Source organism: Oncorhynchus mykiss, chromosome 6 (assembly GCF_057628025.1).
Source record: "Oncorhynchus mykiss isolate SJ-2025 chromosome 6, ASM5762802v1, whole genome shotgun sequence".
Lineage (NCBI taxonomy): Eukaryota > Metazoa > Chordata > Actinopteri > Salmoniformes > Salmonidae > Oncorhynchus > Oncorhynchus mykiss.
This window is the reverse complement of record NC_143027.1, coordinates 82959655-82981433: the sequence shown is the minus strand read 5'-3', so window position 1 is coordinate 82981433 and position 21779 is coordinate 82959655. Positions and strand designations below refer to the sequence as shown.

Here is a 21779-nt window from a genome sequence, read left to right as displayed (position 1 = left end):
TATATAAGATGGAAGGGAGTTCCGTAAACTCATGGTTCTGTATAATACTGTATATAAGATGGAAGGGAGTTCCGTAAACTCATGGTTCTGTATAATACTGTATATAAGATGGAAGGGAGTCCCATGCACTCATGGTTCTGTATAATACTGTATATAAGATGGAAGGGAGTTCCGTAATCTCATGGTTCTGTATAATACTGTATATAAGATGGAAGGGAGTTCCGTAAACTCATGGTTCTGTATAATACTGTATATAAGATGGAAGGGAGTTCCGTAAACTCATGGTTCTGTATAATACTGTATATAAGATGGAAGGGAGTCCCAGGCACTCATGGTTCTGTATAATACTGTATATAAGATGGAAGGGAGTTCTGTAAACTCATGGTTCTGTATAATACTGTATATAAGATGGAAGGGAGTTCCGTAAACTCATGGTTCTGTATAATACTGTATATAAGATGGAAGGGAGTCCCAGGCACTCATGGTTCTGTATAATACTGTATATAAGATGGAAGGGAGTTCCGTAAACTCATGGTTCTGTATAATACTGTATATAAGATGGAAGGGAGTTCCGTAAACTCATGGTTCTGTATAATACTGTATATAAGATGGAAGGGAGTCCCATGCACTCATGGTTCTGTATAATACTGTATATAAGATGGAAGGGAGTTCCGTAAACTCATGGTTCTGTATAATACTGTATATAAGATGGAAGGGAGTCCCATGCACTCATGGTTCTGTATAATACTGTATATAAGATGGAAGGGAGTTCCGTAAACTCATGGTTCTGTATAATACTGTATATAAGATGGAAGGGAGTCCCAGGCACTCATGGTTCTGTATAATACTGTATATAAGATGGAAGGGAGTTCCGTAAACTCATGGTTCTGTATAATACTGTATATAAGATGGAAGGGAGTTCCGTAAACTCATGGTTCTGTATAATACTGTATATAAGATGGAAGGGAGTCCCGTAAACTCATGGTTCTGTATAATACTGTATATAAGATGGAAGGGAGTCCCATGCACTCATGGTTCTGTATAATACTGTATATAAGATGGAAGGGAGTTCCGTAAACTCATGGTTCTGTATAATACTGTATATAAGATGGAAGGGGAGTTCCGTAAACTCATGGTTCTGTATAATACTGTATATAAGATGGAAGGGAGTTCCGTAAACTCATGGTTCTGTATAATACTGTATATAAGATGGAAGGGGAGTTCCGTAAACTCATGGTTCTGTATAATACTGTATATAAGATGGAAGGGAGTCCCATGCACTCATGGTTCTGTATAATACTGTATATAAGATGGAAGGGAGTTCCGTAAACTCATGGTTCTGTATAATACTGTATATAAGATGGAAGGGAGTTCCGTAAACTCATGGTTCTGTATAATACTGTATATAAGATGGAAGGGAGTCCCATGCACTCATGGTTCTGTATAATACTGTATATAAGATGGAAGGGAGTTCCGTAAACTCATGGTTCTGTATAATACTGTATATAAGATGGAAGGGAGTTCCGTAAACTCATGGTTCTGTATAATACTGTATATAAGATGGAAGGGAGTTCCGTAAACTCATGGTTCTGTATAATACTGTATATAAGATGGAAGGGAGTTCCGTAAACTCATGGTTCTGTATAATACTGTATATAAGATGGAAGGGAGTCCCATGCACTCATGGTTCTGTATAATACTGTATATAAGATGGAAGGGAGTTCCGTAAACTCATGGTTCTGTATAATACTGTATATAAGATGGAAGGGAGTCCCATGCACTCATGGTTCTGTATAATACTGTATATAAGATGGAAGGGAGTTCCGTAAACTCATGGTTCTGTATAATACTGTATATAAGATGGAAGGGAGTTCCGTAAACTCATGGTTCTGTATAATACTGTATATAAGATGGAAGGGAGTTCCGTAAACTCATGGTTCTGTATAATACTGTATATAAGATGGAAGGGAGTTCCGTAAACTCATGGTTCTGTATAATACTGTATATAAGATGGAAGGGAGTCCCATGCACTCATGGTTCTGTATAATACTGTATATAAGATGGAAGGGAGTTCCGTAAACTCATGGTTCTGTATAATACTGTATATAAGATGGAAGGGAGTTCCGTAAACTCATGGTTCTGTATAATACTGTATATAAGATGGAAGGGAGTTCCGTAAACTCATGGTTCTGTATAATACTGTATATAAGATGGAAGGGAGTCCCATGCACTCATGGTTCTGTATAATACTGTATATAAGATGGAAGGGAGTTCCGTAAACTCATGGTTCTGTATAATACTGTATATAAGATGGAAGAGAGTCCCATGCACTCATGGTTCTGTATAATACTGTATATAAGATGGAAGGGAGTTCCGTAAACTCATGGTTCTGTATAATACTGTATATAAGATGGAAGGGAGTCCCATGCACTCATGGTTCTGTATAATACTGTATATAAGATGGAAGGGAGTCCCAGGCACTCATGGTTCTGTATAATACTGTATATAAGATGGAAGGGAGTTCCGTAAACTCATGGTTCTGTATAATACTGTATATAAGATGGAAGGGAGTTCCGTAAACTCTTGGTTCTGTATAATACTGTATATAAGATGGAAGGGAGTTCCGTAAACTCATGGTTCTGTATAATACTGTATATAAGATGGAAGGGAGTTCCGTAAACTCATGGTTCTGTATAATACTGTATATAAGATGGAAGGGAGTTCCGTAAACTCATGGTTCTGTATAATACTGTATATAAGATGGAAGGGAGTCCCATGCACTCATGGTTCTGTATAATACTGTATATAAGATGGAAGGGAGTTCCGTAAACTCATGGTTCTGTATAATACTGTATATAAGATGGAAGGGATTTCCTTAAACTCATGGTTCTGTATAATACTGTATATAAGATGGAAGGGAGTTCCATGCACTCATGGTTCTGTATAATACTGTATATAAGATGGAAGGGAGTTCCGTAAACTCATGGTTCTGTATAATACTGTATATAAGATGGAAGGGAGTTCCGTAAACTCATGGTTCTGTATAATACTGTATATAAGATGGGAGTCCCATGCACTCATGGTTCTGTATAATACTGTATATAAATTGGAAGGGAGTCCCATGCACTCATGGTTCTGTATAATACTGTATATAAGATGGAAGGGAGTTCTGTAAACTCATGGTTCTGTATAATACTGTATATAAGATGGAAGGGAGTCCCGTAAACTCATGGTTCTGTATAATACTGTATATAAGATGGAAGGGAGTCCCATGCACTCATGGTTCTGTATAATACTGTATATAAGATGGAAGGGAGTTCTGTAAACTCATGGTTCTGTATAATACTGTATATAAGATGGAAGGGAGTTCTGTAAACTCATGGTTCTGTATAATACTGTATATAAGATGGAAGGGAGTCCCATGCACTCATGGTTCTGTATAATACTGTATATAAGATGGAAGGGAGTTCTGTAAACTCATGGTTCTGTATAATACTGTATATAAGATGGAAGGGAGTTCCGTAAACTCATGGTTCTGTATAATACTGTATATAAGATGGAAGGGAGTCCCATGCACTCATGGTTCTGTATAATACTGTATATAAGATGGAAGGGAGTTCCGTAAACTCATGGTTCTGTATAATACTGTATATAAGATGGAAGGGAGTCCCAGGCACTCATGGTTCTGTATAATACTGTATATAAGATGGAAGGGAGTTCCGTAAACTCATGGTTCTGTATAATACTGTATATAAGATGGAAGGGAGTTCTGTAAACTCATGGTTCTGTATAATACTGTATATAAGATGGAAGGGAGTCCCATGCACTCATGGTTCTGTATAATACTGTATATAAGATGGAAGGGAGTTCCGTAAACTCATGGTTCTGTATAATACTGTATATAAGATGGAAGGGAGTTCCGTAAACTCATGGTTCTGTATAATACTGTATATAAGATGGAAGGGAGTTCCGTAAACTCATGGTTCTGTATAATACTGTATATAAGATGGAAGGGAGTTCCGTAAACTCATGGTTCTGTATAATACTGTATATAAGATGGAAGGGAGTTCCGTAAACTCATGGTTCTGTATAATACTGTATATAAGATGGAAGGGAGTTCCGTAAACTCATGGTTCTGTATAATACTGTATATAAGATGGAAGGGAGTTCCGTAAACTCATGGTTCTGTATAATACTGTATATAAGATGGAAGGGAGTTCCGTAAACTCATGGTTCTGTATAATACTGTATATAAGATGGAAGGGAGTTCCGTAAACTCATGGTTCTGTATAATACTGTATATAAGATGGAAGGGAGTCCCATGCACTCATGGTTCTGTATAATACTGTATATAAGATGGAAGGGAGTTCCGTAAACTCATGGTTCTGTATAATACTGTATATAAGATGGAAGGGAGTTCTGTAAACTCATGGTTCTGTATAATACTGTATATAAGATGGAAGGGAGTCCCATGCACTCATGGTTCTGTATAATACTGTATATAAGATGGAAGGGAGTTCCATGCACTCATGGTTCTGTATAATACTGTATATAAGATGGAAGGGAGTCCCATGCACTCATGGTTCTGTATAATACTGTATATAAGATGGAAGGGAGTTCCGTAAACTCATGGTTCTGTATAATACTGTATATAAGATGGAAGGGAGTCCCATGCACTCATGGTTCTGTATAATACTGTATATAAGATGGAAGGGAGTTCTGTAAACTCATGGTTCTGTATAATACTGTATATAAGATGGAAGGGAGTCCCATGCACTCATGGTTCTGTATAATACTGTATATAAGATGGAAGGGAGTTCCGTAAACTCATGGTTCTGTATAATACTGTATATAAGATGGAAGGGAGTTCCGTAAACTCATGGTTCTGTATAATACTGTATATAAGATGGAAGGGAGTTCCGTAAACTCATGGTTCTCTATAATACTGTATATAAGATGGAAGGGAGTTCCGTAAACTCATGGTTCTGTATAATACTGTATATAAGATGGAAGGGAGTTCCGTAAACTCATGGTTCTGTATAATACTGTATATAAGATGGATGGGAGTTCCGTAAACTCATGGTTCTGTATAATACTGTATATAAGATGGAAGGGAGTTCCGTAAACTCATGGTTCTGTATAATACTGTATATAAGATGGAAGGGAGTTCTGTAAACTCATGGTTCTGTATAATACTGTATATAAGATGGAAGGGAGTTCCGTAAACTCATGGTTCTGTATAATACTGTATATAAGATGGAAGGGAGTTCTGTAAACTCATGGTTCTGTATAATACTGTATATAAGATGGAAGGGAGTCCCATGCACTCATGGTTCTGTATAATACTGTATATAAGATGGAAGGGAGTTCCATGCACTCATGGTTCTGTATAATACTGTATATAAGATGGAAGGGAGTCCCATGCACTCATGGTTCTGTATAATACTGTATATAAGATGGAAGGGAGTTCCGTAAACTCATGGTTCTGTATAATACTGTATATAAGATGGAAGGGAGTCCCATGCACTCATGGTTCTGTATAATACTGTATATAAGATGGAAGGGAGTTCTGTAAACTCATGGTTCTGTATAATACTGTATATAAGATGGAAGGGAGTCCCATGCACTCATGGTTCTGTATAATACTGTATATAAGATGGAAGGGAGTTCCGTAAACTCATGGTTCTGTATAATACTGTATATAAGATGGAAGGGAGTTCCGTAAACTCATGGTTCTGTATAATACTGTATATAAGATGGAAGGGAGTTCCGTAAACTCATGGTTCTCTATAATACTGTATATAAGATGGAAGGGAGTTCCGTAAACTCATGGTTCTGTATAATACTGTATATAAGATGGAAGGGAGTTCCATAAACTCATGGTTCTGTATAATACTGTATATAAGATGGAAGGGAGTTCTGTAAACTCATGGTTCTGTATAATACTGTAAGTTTCATTGAATTCATTCTGGATTTGGGGATTGTGAAAATACCTCTGGTGGGGTAAGTGTGTGTGTTAGTGCTGTGTGTTAGTGCTGTGTGTTAGTGCTGTGTGTTAGTGCTGTGTGTAAGTTGACTATCCAAATAATTAGGAATGTCCAACTAATTCCTGTTTCTTATAAAAACAAGAAGCAATATAGTCAGTTATTCCTCAACTCTTAGCTAAGAGAAACTGTCATGCATGTTATTGAAGAGCAAAAAATGCTGCTCTGTTCTGGGCCAGCTGCAGCTTAACTAGGTCCTTCTTTGCAGCACTCGACCACATGACTGGACAATAATCAAGATAAGATAAAACTAGAGCCTGCAGGACTTGCTTTGTGGAGTGTGGTGTCAAAAAATCTCTTTATCACAGACAGACCTCTCCCCATCTTTACAGCCATTAAATCAATATGTTTTGACCATGACAGTTTACAATCTAAGGTAACACCAAGTATTTTAGTCTCCTCAACTTGTTCAACAACCACGCTATTCATGACCAGATTCAGCTAAACGAGACAGGAGGAAATTAGACTGTGTGTGTGTGTTTGTGTGTGTTTGTGTGTAGGTGTGTGTGTGTCACAGGAGGCTGCTGAGGGGAGAATGGCTCATAATAATGGCCGGAACGGCACAAATGGAATGGAAACCATGTGTTTGATGTATTTGATACCATTCCACTGATTCCGCTCCATAAATTACCACGAGCCCGTCCTCCCCAATTAAGGTGCCACCAACCTCCTGTGGTTGTGTGCTTACCTTTCTCTGGGGTCACAGTCAGGATGTGTGGTGCCGTTGACATGTCTACATATCACCGACCTCTTCTGGACTGTGAGGGTGGGACCCAAACATTTCCCCGAGCACTGTGGGTAATTAACATGTTCTCACAATAGTAAAGAAGGAACGTTTCACAGCCTGACAACTTTATTCAGGACTTCTTCGTAGTAATGTGTTGGTTGGAGTAGATGGCAATTGGCCCTAGACCGTGATCTTGGGTCAGTTTAGCATATCCCCCCACTAAAGGTTAAAGTTGGGGAAGGAGAAGCTGATCCTAGGTCTGCATCTAGAGGAAACTTCATCCCAGAACATCAAGTACACCGTATTCAAACATCAGGCATGTATGTCAATGATAACAAAGGTAATGTTGTGGAAAATAGTTGTGTGTGTGTCTGTGTGTGTGTGTCATCTCTGTGTGTGTGTGTGTGGTGTCTGTGGTGTGTCTGTGTGTGTATGGTATCTGTGTGTGTCTGTGTGGTCTGTGTGTGTAGGTGTGGGTGCGTCTGTTCGTGTGCGTCTGTACATGAGTGTCTGTTTAGGTGTGTGTGTGTGTCTGTGTGTGTTTGTGCAGATGTGTGTGCGAGTGTGGGGGCAGGTGTGGGTGTCTCTGTGTGTGTTTGTGCCTGCGTCTCTACCTTTCCCCAGGGGCTCGTAACCCAGGCTGGACAGTTGTCGCAGGTACACTCCTGTCTGTCTGCAGGCCGCGTGTTCCTCCCACAGACAGATGGCGCTAGCGTCCTCACCGCTCCCCCCGAATCCACCTGCCCACAGGACACCTGCCGCTGTCTCCAGCCCCGCCCACAGGAAGTGGAACACTTAGACCACACGGATGCTACCCAGCTGGGAGAGAACAATCAATCAATCAATCAAATAACATTGATTATATAAATTCCTTTTTACATCAGTACTTGTCACAAAGTGCTTTACAGTTACCTGACCTAAACCTCTACAGAGCAAGCAAAGCAGAAGGAAAAGTCAAAACATATTGGCCGGGAAAAACTCCCTAGAAGGAAGAAACCCAGAGAGGAACCAGGTTCAGGGGGAAGGAAGGAATAAAACTACCCATGTAGTGTTAGATCCTGGCTAGCCTCTTTAATGCATAGGGCCACATATCCCAATGATCAGGACTCAATGTTCTGCCCAGGGATTTCAGTGGGTAGGGCAGAGGGGTAAGTTGAGCTACTCTTGTTTCTAGGAAACTATACACAAAATATATCATTTGACCGAACATTTAGGAAGAGGTCATAATTTCATGGAGTCTATGAAGGAAGAAACCACATGGAAAAAGTGGTAAACAGTTAGGTCCAAAAAATAAGATTTTTATGATGCTTGTATCTAAACTAAAGTAGATCATTTAAAGATTGTTCTACACCTCAGTTGGGCTCTCTATAAGCTTCAGTATGAGGACCTAAACCTAGCATGAAAGTGCATCCTTATATCTGTGTGGGCTAATATAGTAAAAATGTTTGCCTTGGGGTAAGGTGTTAAGCCTGTGTTAAAAGGGTACAGTGTGTGTTAGGTGTTAAGCCTGTGTTAAAAGGGTACAGTGTTTGTTAGGTGTTAAGCCTGTGTTAAAAGGGTACAGTGTTTGTTAGGTGTTAAGCCTGTGTTAAAAGGGTACAGTGTTTGTTAGGTGTTAAGCCTGTGTTAAAAGGGTACAGTGTTTGTTAGGTGTTAAGCCTGTGTTAAAAGGGTACAGTGTTTGTTAGGTGTTAAGCCTGTGTTAAAAGGGTACAGTGTTTGTTAGGTGTTAAGCCTGTGTTAAAAGGGTACAGTGTTTGTTAGGTGTTAAGCCTGTGTTAAAAGGGTACAGTATTTGTTAGGTGTTAAGCCTGTGTTAAAAGATGCTTAAAATGATTAAATGACAGGTAACTGTCAAAAAGTGATTGTGCCTGTGTTGAATTGTGTTTGGGAAATAAAGATCAACATGGTTTTAAAAGAGGTAGTTGTCCCTAGAATTTCTAAGCAAACAGCTGGAGGCAGGGCTTTCTCCTATAGAGCTCAATTTTTATGGAACGGTCTGCCTACCCATGTCAGAGACGCAGACTCGGTCTCAACCTTTAAGTCTTTACTGAAGACTCATCTCTTCAGTGGGTCATATGAGTGAGTGTAGTCTGGCCCAGGAGTGGGAAGGTGAACAGAAAGGATCTGGAGCAACGAACCACCCTTGCTGTCTCTGCCTGGCCGGTTCCCCTCTTTCCACTGGGATTCTCTGCCTCTAACCCTATTACAGGGGCTGAGTCACTGGCTTACTGGTGCTCTTTCATGCCGTCCCGAGGAGGGGTGCGTCTGGCCGTGCTGCTGCTCCAGTTTCAACTGTTCAGTACCTGAGGTGCTGACTTGCTGCACCCTCGACAACTACTGTGATTATTATTTGACCATGCTGGTCATTTATGAACATTTGGACATCTTGGCCATGTTCTGTTATAATCTCCACCCGGCACAGCCAGAAGAGGACTGGCCACCCCTCATAGCCTGATTCCTCTAGGTTTCTTCCTAGGTTTTGGCCTTTCTAGGGAGTTTTTCCTAGCCACCGTGCTTCTACACCTGCATTGCTTGCTGTTTGGGGTCTTAGGCTGGGTTTCTGTACAGGACTTTGAGATAGCTGATGTACGAAGGGCTATATAAATAAATTTGATTCAGTACAGAAATATGTAGGCGGCTTAATTATTATTTTTTTTTAATTGCTAAGATGCATTGGTCAAAACTGAAGTCACATTGTCAAAACTCTTCCCACAGTCAGCGAAACAGAAGTGTATGTGGACCAAACTGTGAATCATTTTTTATTGCTTTCACACAGAATGCATTCAATGACCACATTCTCCGAAATCCATCTACTATTTTCTCATTCATACTCCACCACCTGCATAACTATATATTTGCTGCACTTGTTTTTCAAATCCTAACACACTGTTTCCAAAACACATTCAAATCCTAACACACTGTTTCCAAAACACATTCAAATCCTAACACACTGTTTCCAAAACACATTCAAATCCTAACACACTGTTTCCAAAACACATTCAAATCCTAACACACTGTTTCCAAAACACATTCAAATCCTAACACACTGTTTCCAAAACACATTCAAATCCTAACACACTGTTTCCAAAACACATTCAAATCCTAACACACTGTTTCCAAAACACATTCAAATCCTAACACACTGTTTCCAAAACACATTCAAATCCTAACACACTGTTTCCAAAACACATTCAAATCCTAACACACTGTTTCTAAAACACATTCAAATCCTAACACACTGTTTCCAAAACACATTCAAAACAGAATGATGGCACATTTTCTGCAGTAACCAGATTGAAACACAAAAAATCTCAGCAGAATATTTAACTATTCCAAACACAGCTGATTGCAATTTTAGCTGATAGCCTACTCGAGTCCTGTTTTTAGTCTTGTTACCAGACAGGGTACATACACAGCTATGCATAATGTAAAGTACTGTAAAACTGTGGATTTATTGTATTTTAGAGAGTAATGGAGATGGAAGCCAGGCAAACTGCACATACATTCATTTTTGTGGATGAAGCTGGATTCATTGAGATGAACTGTTTGGCCAAGATGCATGTTGGTAATGCACACTGTGTGAAGAGTTTTGAAAAAGTGTCTTCAGTATTGACCGATGCTTGTTAGCAATTGAAAAAAACTAATATTCTGCAATATATTTAGATATCTTTGGTAGAAAGTATACTATATTTCCCTTGACAGGGTGATGCTGAATGTAAAAAATGTCTCAACTTATCCCACTCTCCCCTATTGACTGCTACAGTACAAGGAAAAACAATGAAACCTCAACACTTGGACCTGAATGTGATTTATGTATATTGGTCTTGGACAGTTGCTGACATAAAGCAGTAGAAGAAGGAGACTAAATAAGGAGCTATAGCCTACATCCCAAATGGACCCCTATTCCCTATAATGTATATTGTGCACTACCTTTGACCAGGGCCCATAGGGACGCCCATAGGGATCTGTTTAAAAGATGTGCACTATACAAGGCCATTTAGGACACGACTATATTAGACAAGACTCTTCATGACAGTGACTCATGAAGCTGAATGACCTATTTCCCTGTAGATTTTTCCTCAGGGGTCAGTGAAACCAACGCATCTGTTTTACCTACAAAAGCAGATGTTTATAGTGTGTGTGTGTGTGTGTGCTTGCGTGTTATGTGTGTGTGTGTGAGTGAGAGATTGTGTGCGTGTCTGAGAGTGTGTGTGCGTATGCTTGCGTGTGTGTCAGAGAGTGTGTGTGTGTGTGTGTGTGTACCTGGGGGGGCAGTCATGCAGGTTGCAGGCCAGCTGTGAGGAGACAGGTCTGTCTAGGTGGTGACACATGGAGGGTGTGACCTCACGTCCCTCTGGCGTGACACAGCGGACCCTCCGTGTCCTCATCCCCCGGTCCCCACACGAGGCGCTGCACGCCGTCCAGTCCCCAAGACGCCACGCAAACTCTGGAGACACACGCATGCACACACACACACACGTTATTGAGCTGAAACAAACCCCACAGCACGCTCACGCTCACACATACACAATATGTTATAAACACCACAGCAGTACTAGCCAGAAACACATCACACAGAACTACAGAACACCCACCCACCACCACACCCACTGACCCACCCACCACCACCACACTGACCCACCCACTAGTACATCCACTGACCCACCCACCACCACCACACTGACCCATCGACACCAAGTAGAGCAAACCAGATCCTCATTACCCAGTTTGACTTCATACCACAGCATAGCAGTAAAACAAACTATGGTTTGGCCAACACTGGGCCTATCATTTTCATTCAATAATATCACATTACTGTCATTCAAATACTTCCCATTACGACGAATAAAAGGTTGAGGCACAGTTAGCTAGAGTACACAGCACGCCTGTCCCAAATGGCACCCTATTCCCTACATAGTGCACTACTTTTGACCAGGACCTACAGGTAGTAGTGCACTATGGAAAAGGGTGCCATTTGGGATGTAACCTGGGGCTGCTGCATATTTTGAGTCTACTGATAATTGTCCCAGCCCTCTGCCTAAGCTCTTCCAGAGCCCACTAACGCTCCGGTTCAGGACACAGAAAGGACAGAAGGGAAGTTTAACTAGAAACAACATGGGGTCCAAGAGGTTTTGGCACAGCTTAAAACGATACAGGTTCTCTCTCTCTCTCTCTCTCTCTCTCTCTCTCTCTCTCTCTCTCTCTCTCTCTCTCTCTCTCTCTCTCTCTCTCTCTCTCTCTCTCTCTCTCTCTCTCTCTCTCTCTCTCTCTCTCTCTCTCTCTCTCTCTCTCTCTCTCTCTCTCTCTCTCTCTCTCTCTCTCTCTCTCTCTCTCTCTCTCTCTCTCTCTCTCTCTCTCTCTCTCTCTCTCTCTCTCTCTTTCCTCCTCCTCCTCCTCTTCCCTCATGTCTGAATTATAAAAATTCTTCAGAGGAAAGATATGTTCTGATGACTGTGAGTGGTACAAATTCCCATGTTAATTGGAGTCTGGTGATAGCTAACAGCTGTATCCACAGAGAGGCTGAGAGTATGTTCCAAATTACACAATATTCCCTACATAGTGCACTACTTTTGCACTATGTATCCATAGTGCTCTGGTCAAAAGTAGTGCACTATGTGGGAAATAGGGTGCTATTTGGGACAAATCCTGAAAGTGAGGTTGGACCTGAAAGCACAATAGCCATCCTGTGTGTGTTTGATCCAGTTAAGAACAGGACATAAGGGGAGGGAGAAGAGAGACTTAATGGAGCTCTACAAAGGGAATGGGTTGATTTGTACAATAAGAGCATTAGAAGTCAGTGAATACACACACCAGTTAAGACACACACACACGTGTTCAGTCCGATGTTCACAGTTCAGTGTAACATCGGACTGCACACATACCTGGAATTACAATGAATGTGTCTCATTAAATGTTATAAATTATGACCAGCAGAAAGTTGTGTGTGCGCTGTTTATGCACACACACACACACACCTTCAGCATGGACGTGGATCCAAGCAGACAGCAGCTGTGTGTTGTCGTGGATTGGGGTCTGGCACCGGTAGTGTCCGGAGAACCTTCCCTGCACCGTGTTCACCTCCAGAACACGACCTCCCACCAGTATACGGTACTGAAGACCCAGACCAGAACCCAGACCCTGATTCTGCCCAGGACCCAGCCTCTGTCCTGCGGCAAAGTCTGTTCCGGTCCAGGTGGACTCCTTCAGAGTGTGGTTCTGGTAGTCCCAACGGACAGGCCCTCTATGGTCTGGAACCACTGGGCATCCTGGAATGAGAGAGGGAGGCCTTTGGTCATTATGATAATGCTTGAGGTAGTGTGTGTGTGTGTGTGTGTGTGTGTGTGTGTGTGTGTGTGTGTGTGTGTGTGTGTGTGTGTGTGTGTGTGTGTGTGTGTGTGTGTATTCATTCATACTTGTGTAAGCGTGTGTGCAGTACCTATGCGTAGGATGTCTCCAGGTCTGATGGTCACAGTGGTTCCCATGCGTGAAGCCATGAGGACTCTCCTCCTGCTCAGCTCCTTGAACTGCTGGGACATTGTAGAACCTCTGCCTGGGTCTGGACCTGTCAATCAATCAATTAATACATCCATCCGTCAATCAATCATTCACTGGGGCAAGAAAAGTGAAACCACAGTCAAATCTAAACAATATGGCAGAATGTTTCTGTCCTCCTCCCCTACCATGTTCTAACTAGGGCCCTCAGGACAGGCTTCAAGTGTTGTCATAGTTGATTAATTAATCCCTCATTTCTGTATTAGTCCTGGTAAGATTCAACATATCATCATGGTGTGTGGAGGTTTACAGTAGATTATCACCATGTTGTATGGAGGTTTACAGTAGGTTATCATCATGTTATATGGAGGTTTACAGTAAGATAACATCATTGTATGGAGGTTTACAGTAGGTTGTCATCATGTTATATGGAGGTTTACAGTAAGATAACATCATTGTATGGAGGTTTACAGTAGGTTGTCATCATGTTATATGGAGGTTTAGAGTAGGTTATCATCATGTTGTGTGGAGGTTTACAGTAGGTTATCATCATGTTATATGGAGGTTTACAGTAAGATAACAGCATTGTATGGAGGTTTACAGTAGGTTGTCATCATGTTATATGGAGGTTTACAGTAGGTTATCATCATGTTGTGTGGAGGTTTACAGTAGGTTATCATCATGTTATATGGAGGTTTACAGTAAGATAACATCATTGTATGGAGGTTTACAGTAGGTTGTCATCATGTTATATGGAGGTTTACAGTAGGTTATCATCATGTTGTGTGGAGGTTTACAGTAGGTTATCATCATGTTATATGGAGGTTTACAGTAAGATAACAGCATTGTATGGAGGTTTACAGTAGGTTGTCATCATGTTATATGGAGGTTTACAGTAGGTTATCATCATGTTGTGTGGAGGTTTACAGTAGATTATCATCATGTTATATGGAGGTTTACAGTAAGATAACATCATTGTATGGAGGTTTACAGTAGGTTGTCATCATGTTATATGGAGGTTTACAGTAGGTTATCATCATGTTGTGTGGAGGTTTACAGTAGGTTATCATCATGTTATATGGAGGTTTACAGTAAGATAACAGCATTGTATGGAGGTTTACAGTAGGTTGTCATCATGTTATATGGAGGTTTACAGTAGGTTATCATCATGTTGTGTGGAGGTTTACAGTAGGTTATCATCATGTTATATGGAGGTTTACAGTAAGATAACAGCATTGTATGGAGGTTTACAGTAGGTTGTCATCATGTTATATGGAGGTTTACAGTAGGTTATCATCATGTTGTGTGGAGGTTTACAGTAGATTATCATCATGTTATATGGAGGTTTACAGTAAGATAACATCATTGTATGGAGGTTTACAGTAGGTTGTCATCATGTTATATGGAGGTTTACAGTAGGTTATCATCATGTTGTGTGGAGGTTTACAGTAGGTTATCATCATGTTATATGGAGGTTTACAGTAAGATAACAGCATTGTATGGAGGTTTACAGTAGGTTGTCATCATGTTATATGGAGGTTTACAGTAGGTTATCATCATGTTGTGTGGAGGTTTACAGTAGGTTATCATCATGTTATATGGAGGTTTACAGTAAGATAACAGCATTGTATGGAGGTTTACAGTAGGTTGTCATCATGTTGTGTGGAGGTTTACAGTAGGTTATCATCATGTTGTGTGGAGGTTTACAGTAGGTTATCATCATGTTATATGGAGGTTTACAGTAGGTTATCATCATGTTATATGGAGGTTTACAGTAGGTTATCATCATGTTGTGTGGAGGTTTACAGTAGGTTAGGATATGTTCCAGAGTAAGAGGAGAACTGTAGACCATGGTCGGTACAGAATACAGAGCATGTTTAGTGAATGTCTGAGTGTTAGACAAATACAGTTGAAGTCGGAGGTTTACATACATTTAAACTCAGTTTTCACAATTCCTGACATTTAATCCTAGTAAAAATTCCCTGTCTTAGGTCAGATAGGATCACCATTTTATTTTAAGAATGTGAAATGTCAGAATAATAGTAGAGATAATTATTTATTTCAGATTTTATTTCTTTCATCACATTCCCAGTGGGTCAGAAGTTTACATACTCTCAAATACTATTTGGTAGTGTTGCCTTCAAATTGTTTAACTTATGTCAAACATTTCGGGTAGCCTTCCACAGGCTTCCCATTCCTCCTGACAGAGCTGGTGTAACTGAGTCAGGTTTGTAGGCCTCCTTGCTCGCACACGCTTTTTCAGTTCTGCCCACAAATTTTCTATAGGATTGAGGTCAGAGCTTTGTGATGGCCACTCCAATGTCCTTAAGCCATTTTGCCACAACTTTGGAAGTATGCTTGGGGTCATTGTCTATTTGGGAAGATCCATTTGCGACCAAGCTTTAACTTTCTGACGGATGTCTGAGATGCTGCTTCAATATATCCACATAAATGTCCTCCTTCATGATGCCATCTATTTTGTGAAGTGCACCAGTCCCTCCTGCAGCAAAGCACCCCCACAACATGATGATGCCACCCCCGTGCTTCACGGTTGGGATGATGTTCTTCGGCTTGCAAGCCTCTCCCTTTTTCCTCCAAACATAATGATGGTCATTATGGCCAAACAGTTCTATTTTTGTTTCATCAGATCAGAGGACATTTCTCCAAAAAGTACGATCTTTGTTCCCATGTGCAGTTGCAAACCGTAGTCTGGCATTTTTATGGTGGTTTTGGAGCAGTGGCACCTTCCTTGCTGAGCGGCCTTTCAGGTTATATCGGTATAGGACTCGTTTTACTGTGGATATAGATACTTTTGTACCTGTTTCCTCCAGCATCTTCACAAGGTCCTTTGCTGTTGTTCTCAGATTGATTTGTACTTTTTGCACCAAAGTCTGTTAATCTCTAGGAGACAACGCCTCTCCTTCCTGATCGGTATGACGCCTGCCTGGTCCGATGGTGTTTATACTTGCGTCCTATTGTTTGTACAGATGAACGTCGTACCTTCAGACATTTGGAAATTGCTCCCAAGGATGAACCAGACTTCTGGAGATCTACAATTTTTTTCTGAGGTCTTGGCTGATTTTATTTTGATTTTCCCATGATTTCATGCAAAGAGGCACTGAGTTTGAAGGTAGGCCTTGAAATACATCCACAGGTACACATCCAATTGACTCAAATTATGTCAATTAGCCTATCAGAAGCTTCTAAAGCCTAAAGAAAAGGCACAGTCAACTTAGTTTATGTAAACTTCTGACCCACTGGAATTGTGATACAGTGAATTATAAGTGAAATAATCTGTCTGTAAACAATTGTTGGAAAATTACTTGTGTCATGCACAAAGTAGATGTTCTAACCGACTTGCCAAAACTATAGTTTGTTAACAAGAAATTTGTGCAGTGGTTGAAAAATGAGTTTTAATGATTCCAACCTAAGTGTATGTAAACTTCTGACTTCAACTGTATTTCAGGATAATCGTTCTTGGACCACCCTGGTTTGGTCAGGGTAGCGTGTGTGTGTGTGTGTGCGCGCGTGTGTGTGTTCCACAATGAGGTGTGATTAACATTTGAGAGGAGATGGATTTTACCACCCTGATAGCTAGCACAGCGCCAGCCCTATACCTCAGCTGTGTGTGCGTGCGTGTGCGTGTGGGCTGCCACAGCACTTGTGTGTAAATCTGTGTATACACTATGCACGCTCGTGTGTGTGTGTGTATGTACGCTCGTGTGTGTATATGCACGCTCACATGTGTGTGTGAACCCACCGGTGACATGGAGAACAGTGGAAGCGGTGGATTTTCCTATGGGGTTGGCAGCCATGCAGGAGTAGGTGCCTTGGCTCTGGAGAGTGACGTTTTGGAGCCACAGAGAACCAGAGGGCAGGGGTACCGCCACGTTGACATCTAACACACCCTCCTTCCTCTGCCAAGTTACTGTAGGCTGAGGCACACCTGGTAGAGAGAGAGGGGAGAGGAGGGGGAGAGAGAAGAGGTAGACAGACAGACAGACAGACAGACAGACAGACAGACAGACAGACAGACAGACAGACAGACAGACAGACAGACAGACAGACAGACAGACAGACAGACAGACAGACAGACAGACAGAGAGCACTAGTGTAAGAGACATAAGACTGAGGATAACTGATTCAGACATCCCACAAATCACAGAATACTTCACTTTAAACAAATACAAAAACACACATAGAATGTCCAACATAGATGAACGCCCTGATGACAGAGAGACTGATTAGACTACTTGAGACTGGAGACTGGTTATTACTGATCACTGGGACAAATCAGAGCACTGGATGCCAATCCTTACATCTTGACCACTCCCTTCAGACACACACATATAGTATAGTTCCAAATGGCACCCTATTCCTTATGCAGTGCAATATTTCCGTATGGGCCCTAGTCAAAATGAGTGCACTATATAGAGAATTGGTTACCGTTTGGGACGCAACCCCTGAACAGCATGTGCCAGTTGGCTTGTACTTGGCTACAGTTATTCAAACATATTGCTATTGGGTCTGAGCAGCCACGGCCAGACTGTCACTAGACAAGCTCATTCTGTTTTGTCTCACATAGTCAATCTATGAATCAGGGATGGGGGTCAATTCCATTTCAATGGCGAAGGTGCATAAATAAAGATGGATGAATTCAGAAATGAAGTCATTGTTTTTAGCTCTACCCAGAGAGTTCTTAAACTACGGCGCGCGACATGGTCCAATATGCCAGTAAATCAGCACAATCAACTTGTTTCGTTTTTTCTAATTGCCGCCATCTTTGGGGATAGAACTGGGATCATGTTTACTGTGCCAATGCCAATACATCTTTGGGGATAGAACTGGGATCATGTTTACTGTGCCAATGCCAATACATCTTTGGGGATAGAACTGGGATCATGTTTACTGTGCCAATGCCAATACCTCTTTGGGGATAGAACTGGGATCATGTTTACTGTGCCAATGCCAATACATCTTTGGGGATAGAACTGGGATCATGTTTACTGTGCCAATGCCAATACATCTTTGGGGATAGAACTGGGATCATGTTTACTGTGCCAATGCCAATACATCTTTGGGGATAGAACTGGGATCATGTTTACTGTGCCAATGCCAATACATCTTTGGGGATAGAACTGGGATCATGTTTACTGTGCCAATGCCAATACATCTTTGGGGATAGAACTGGGATCATGTTTACTGTGCCAATGCCAATACATCTTTGGGGATAGAACTGGGGTCATGTTTACTGTGCCAATGCCAATACATCTTTGGGGATAGAACTGGGGTCATGTTTACTGTGCCAATGTCAATACATCTTTGGGGATAGAACTGGGATCATGTTTACTGTGCCAATGCCAATACATCTTTGGGGATAGAACTGGGATCATGTTTACTGTGCCAATGTCAATACATCTTTGGGGATAGAACTGGGATCATGTTTACTGTGCCAATGCCAATACATCTTTGGGGATAGAACTGGGATCATGTTTACTGTGCCAATGCCAATACAAAACATGTGCAATAGAAAGCATTGAACAATACGGCGAACTTAAACATTTGCAAATTAAACATTTGTGGTAAGTACATGGAGGCCGCCATCTTCATGCTATAGGAATATGGGCTTCCTATAGCATAAAGATGGGCTCATTGTAAATATTTTATGTGTTTGATACCGTTCCATTTATTCCATTCAAATCATTACTATGAGCCCGTACTCCTATAGCTCCTCCCACCAGCCTCCACTGTGCAGTACCCCATATCTGCTCTTGTGACCTCTTCTGGTTCATGTGTTGAGAATGGTCTCTACCACAGGAGTGTGCTGTTGTATCACCTCCGTTCAACTAACTAACCAATACCTCGTACCAACTGTCATTTAAGTGATAATGCCTGAGAAGAAGGTGTGGAAATTGAGAAAACTGTAATGGTCAAAACATATTGATGCAGGAGTAGCTAAGATGGGGAGAAATCTGTCCATAATAAAGCGTTACTCTACCTTCTTAACAACACTATCAACAAGGTAGGTCCTACAGGCCCTAGTGTTGTCACACCTGGACCACTGTTCAGTCGTGTGGTCAGGTGCCACAAAAAAATAACAGAGGAAAATTGCAATTGTCCATAATTGTCCATAATAAAGCGTTACTCTACCTTCTTAACAACACTATCAACAAGGTAGGTCCTACAGGCCCTAGTGTTGTCACACCTGGACCACTGTTCAGTCGTGTGGTCAGGTGCCACAAAAAAATAACAGAGGAAAATTGCAATTGGCTCAGAACAGGGCAGCACGGCTGGCCCTCAGAACAGGGCAGCACGGCAGGCCCTCAGAACAGGGCAGCACGGCTGGCCCTCAGAACAGGGCAGCACGGCTGGCCCTCAGAACAGGGCAGCACGGCTGGCCCTCAGAACAGGGCAGCACGGCTGGCCCTTGGATGTACACAGAGAGCTAATGTTAATAATATGCATGTCAATCTCTCCTGGCCCCAAGTGGAGGAGAGATTGACTTCATCACTACTTTTATTTGTGAGAAGTGTTGGCATGCTGAGTGCACCGAGCTGTGGGCCAGTAGTTTAGACAGACACCCATGGATACCCCACAGGACATTCCACAAGAGGTCTCTTCACAGCTCCTATGTCCAGAACAGACTATGGGAGGTGCACAGTACTACATAGAGCCATGACTTCATGGAACTCTATTCCACATCAAGTAACTGATGCATGCAGTAAAATTTAATTTAAAAAACAGATTAAAAAAACACCTTATGGAACAGCGGGGACTGTGAAGCAACACAAACATTGGCACAGACACACACAATAACATACGCACTATACATTCACATGGATTTAGAACTGTAGATATGTGCTAGTGGTGGAGTAGGGGCCTGAGGGCACACAGTGTGTTGTGAAATCTGTGAATGTATTGTAATGTTTTTAACATTTTATAATCTGCCTTAATTTTGCTGGACCCCAGGAAGAGTAACTGCTGCTTTGGCAGGAACTAATGGACCCCAGGAAGAGTAGCTGCTGCTTTGGCAGGAACTAATGGACCCCAGGAAGAGTAGCTGCTGCTTTGGCAGGAACTAATGGACTCCAGGAAGAGTAGCTGCTGCTTTGGCAGGAACTAATGGACCCCAGGAAGAGTAGCTGCTGCTTTGGCAGGAACTAATGGACCCCAGGAAGAGTTGCTGCTGCTTTGGCAGGAACTAATGGACTCCAGGAAGAGTAGCTGCTGCTTTGGCAGGAACTAATGGACCCCAGGAAGAGTAGCTGCTGCTTTGGCAGGAACTAATGGACTCCAGGAAGAGTAGCTGCTGCTTTGGCAGGAACTAATGGACCCCAGGAAGAGTAGCTGCTGCTTTGGCAGGAACTAATGGACCCCAGGAAGAGTATCTGCTGCTTTGGCAGGAACTAATGGACCCCAGGAAGAGTAGCTGCTGCTTTGGCAGGAACTAATGGACTCCAGGAAGAGTAGCTGCTGCTTTGGCAGGAACTAATGGACCCCAGGAAGAGTAGCTGCTGCTTTGGCAGGAACTAATGGACCCCAGGAAGAGTAGCTGCTGCTTTGGCAGGAACTAATGGACCCCAGGAAGAGTAGCTGCTGCTTTGGCAGGAACTAATGGACCCCAGGAAGAGTAGCTGCTGCTTTGGCAGGAACTAATGGACCCCAGGAAGAGTAGCTGCTGCTTTGGCAGGAACTAATGGACTCCAGGAAGAGTAGCTGCTGCTTTGGCAGGAACTAATGGACCCCAGGAAGAGTAGCTGCTACTTTGGCATAATCAATACAAATACAAATATGTGTTTTTTCTTACGAGAAATGCATGTACACAAAACTCACTGGAGATGAATCCAATATTGAATATACTGACAAGGTAAAATGGTGTGTGTGAAGGTCCAGTGATTGTTTCTCAGGATCTCTGACCTCAATGATACAGATTACATTACCTTCTGCAATCAGGATGGTTTATAATATCATTTGTTTTGGCCTTACACCTTTACACACACACACACACACACACACAGCTGCTTTAATCACCAGCGATTGAATGGGATGAGAGAGAGGGTGCTAGGGTGTGCAAGGTGTGTGTGTGTGTGTGTGTGTGTGTGCGTGTGTGTGTGTGTGTGTGTGTGTGTGTGTGTGTGTGTGTGTGTGTGTGTGTGTGTGTGTGTGTGTGTGTGTTTCTGTAAAGGTGTAAGGCCAAAACAAATGAGACTTAAATAACATGTCCTTTCATCTCAGCCGGTTCTCACTAAGGTGATGATGAGGCTGGATGCGCATTCCAAATGGCTCCCTATTCTCTATATAGCGCACTATATAGGCCCTGGTTAAAAGTAGGGTGCTATAAAGGGTGGCATTTAGGAGGCAACCTGGGAAGATTCAACCCAATAACTATGGTGTGGTTGGTCAAGGTTATTGGCTGTCTCCAATAACACCCCGGCCTATCCCCCAATGTCCCATAGTGCACCACAGCCCAATGTGGGTGTCAGATAGGGCTGTGGTCAAATTGAGTGCCCTAT

General features: G+C 41.9%; 1 protein-coding gene across 1 annotated transcript in view; it reads right to left on the bottom strand.

Annotated features, from left to right (window-relative positions):
* Nucleotides 1-21779, bottom strand: part of LOC110506865 (ADAMTS-like protein 3) — a 224875-nt gene that overhangs the window by 1321 nt on the left and 201775 nt on the right. The window contains exons 26-31 of the mRNA XM_090239130.1: nucleotides 17027-17212; nucleotides 13211-13336; nucleotides 12750-13040; nucleotides 11038-11221; nucleotides 7386-7590; nucleotides 6733-6836 (exon numbers count right to left, since the gene is read on the bottom strand). Coding sequence (XP_090095256.1) covers nucleotides 6733-6836; nucleotides 7386-7590; nucleotides 11038-11221; nucleotides 12750-13040; nucleotides 13211-13336; nucleotides 17027-17212 — 1096 coding nt within the window. The remainder of the gene's footprint in view (nucleotides 1-6732; nucleotides 6837-7385; nucleotides 7591-11037; nucleotides 11222-12749; nucleotides 13041-13210; nucleotides 13337-17026; nucleotides 17213-21779) is intronic.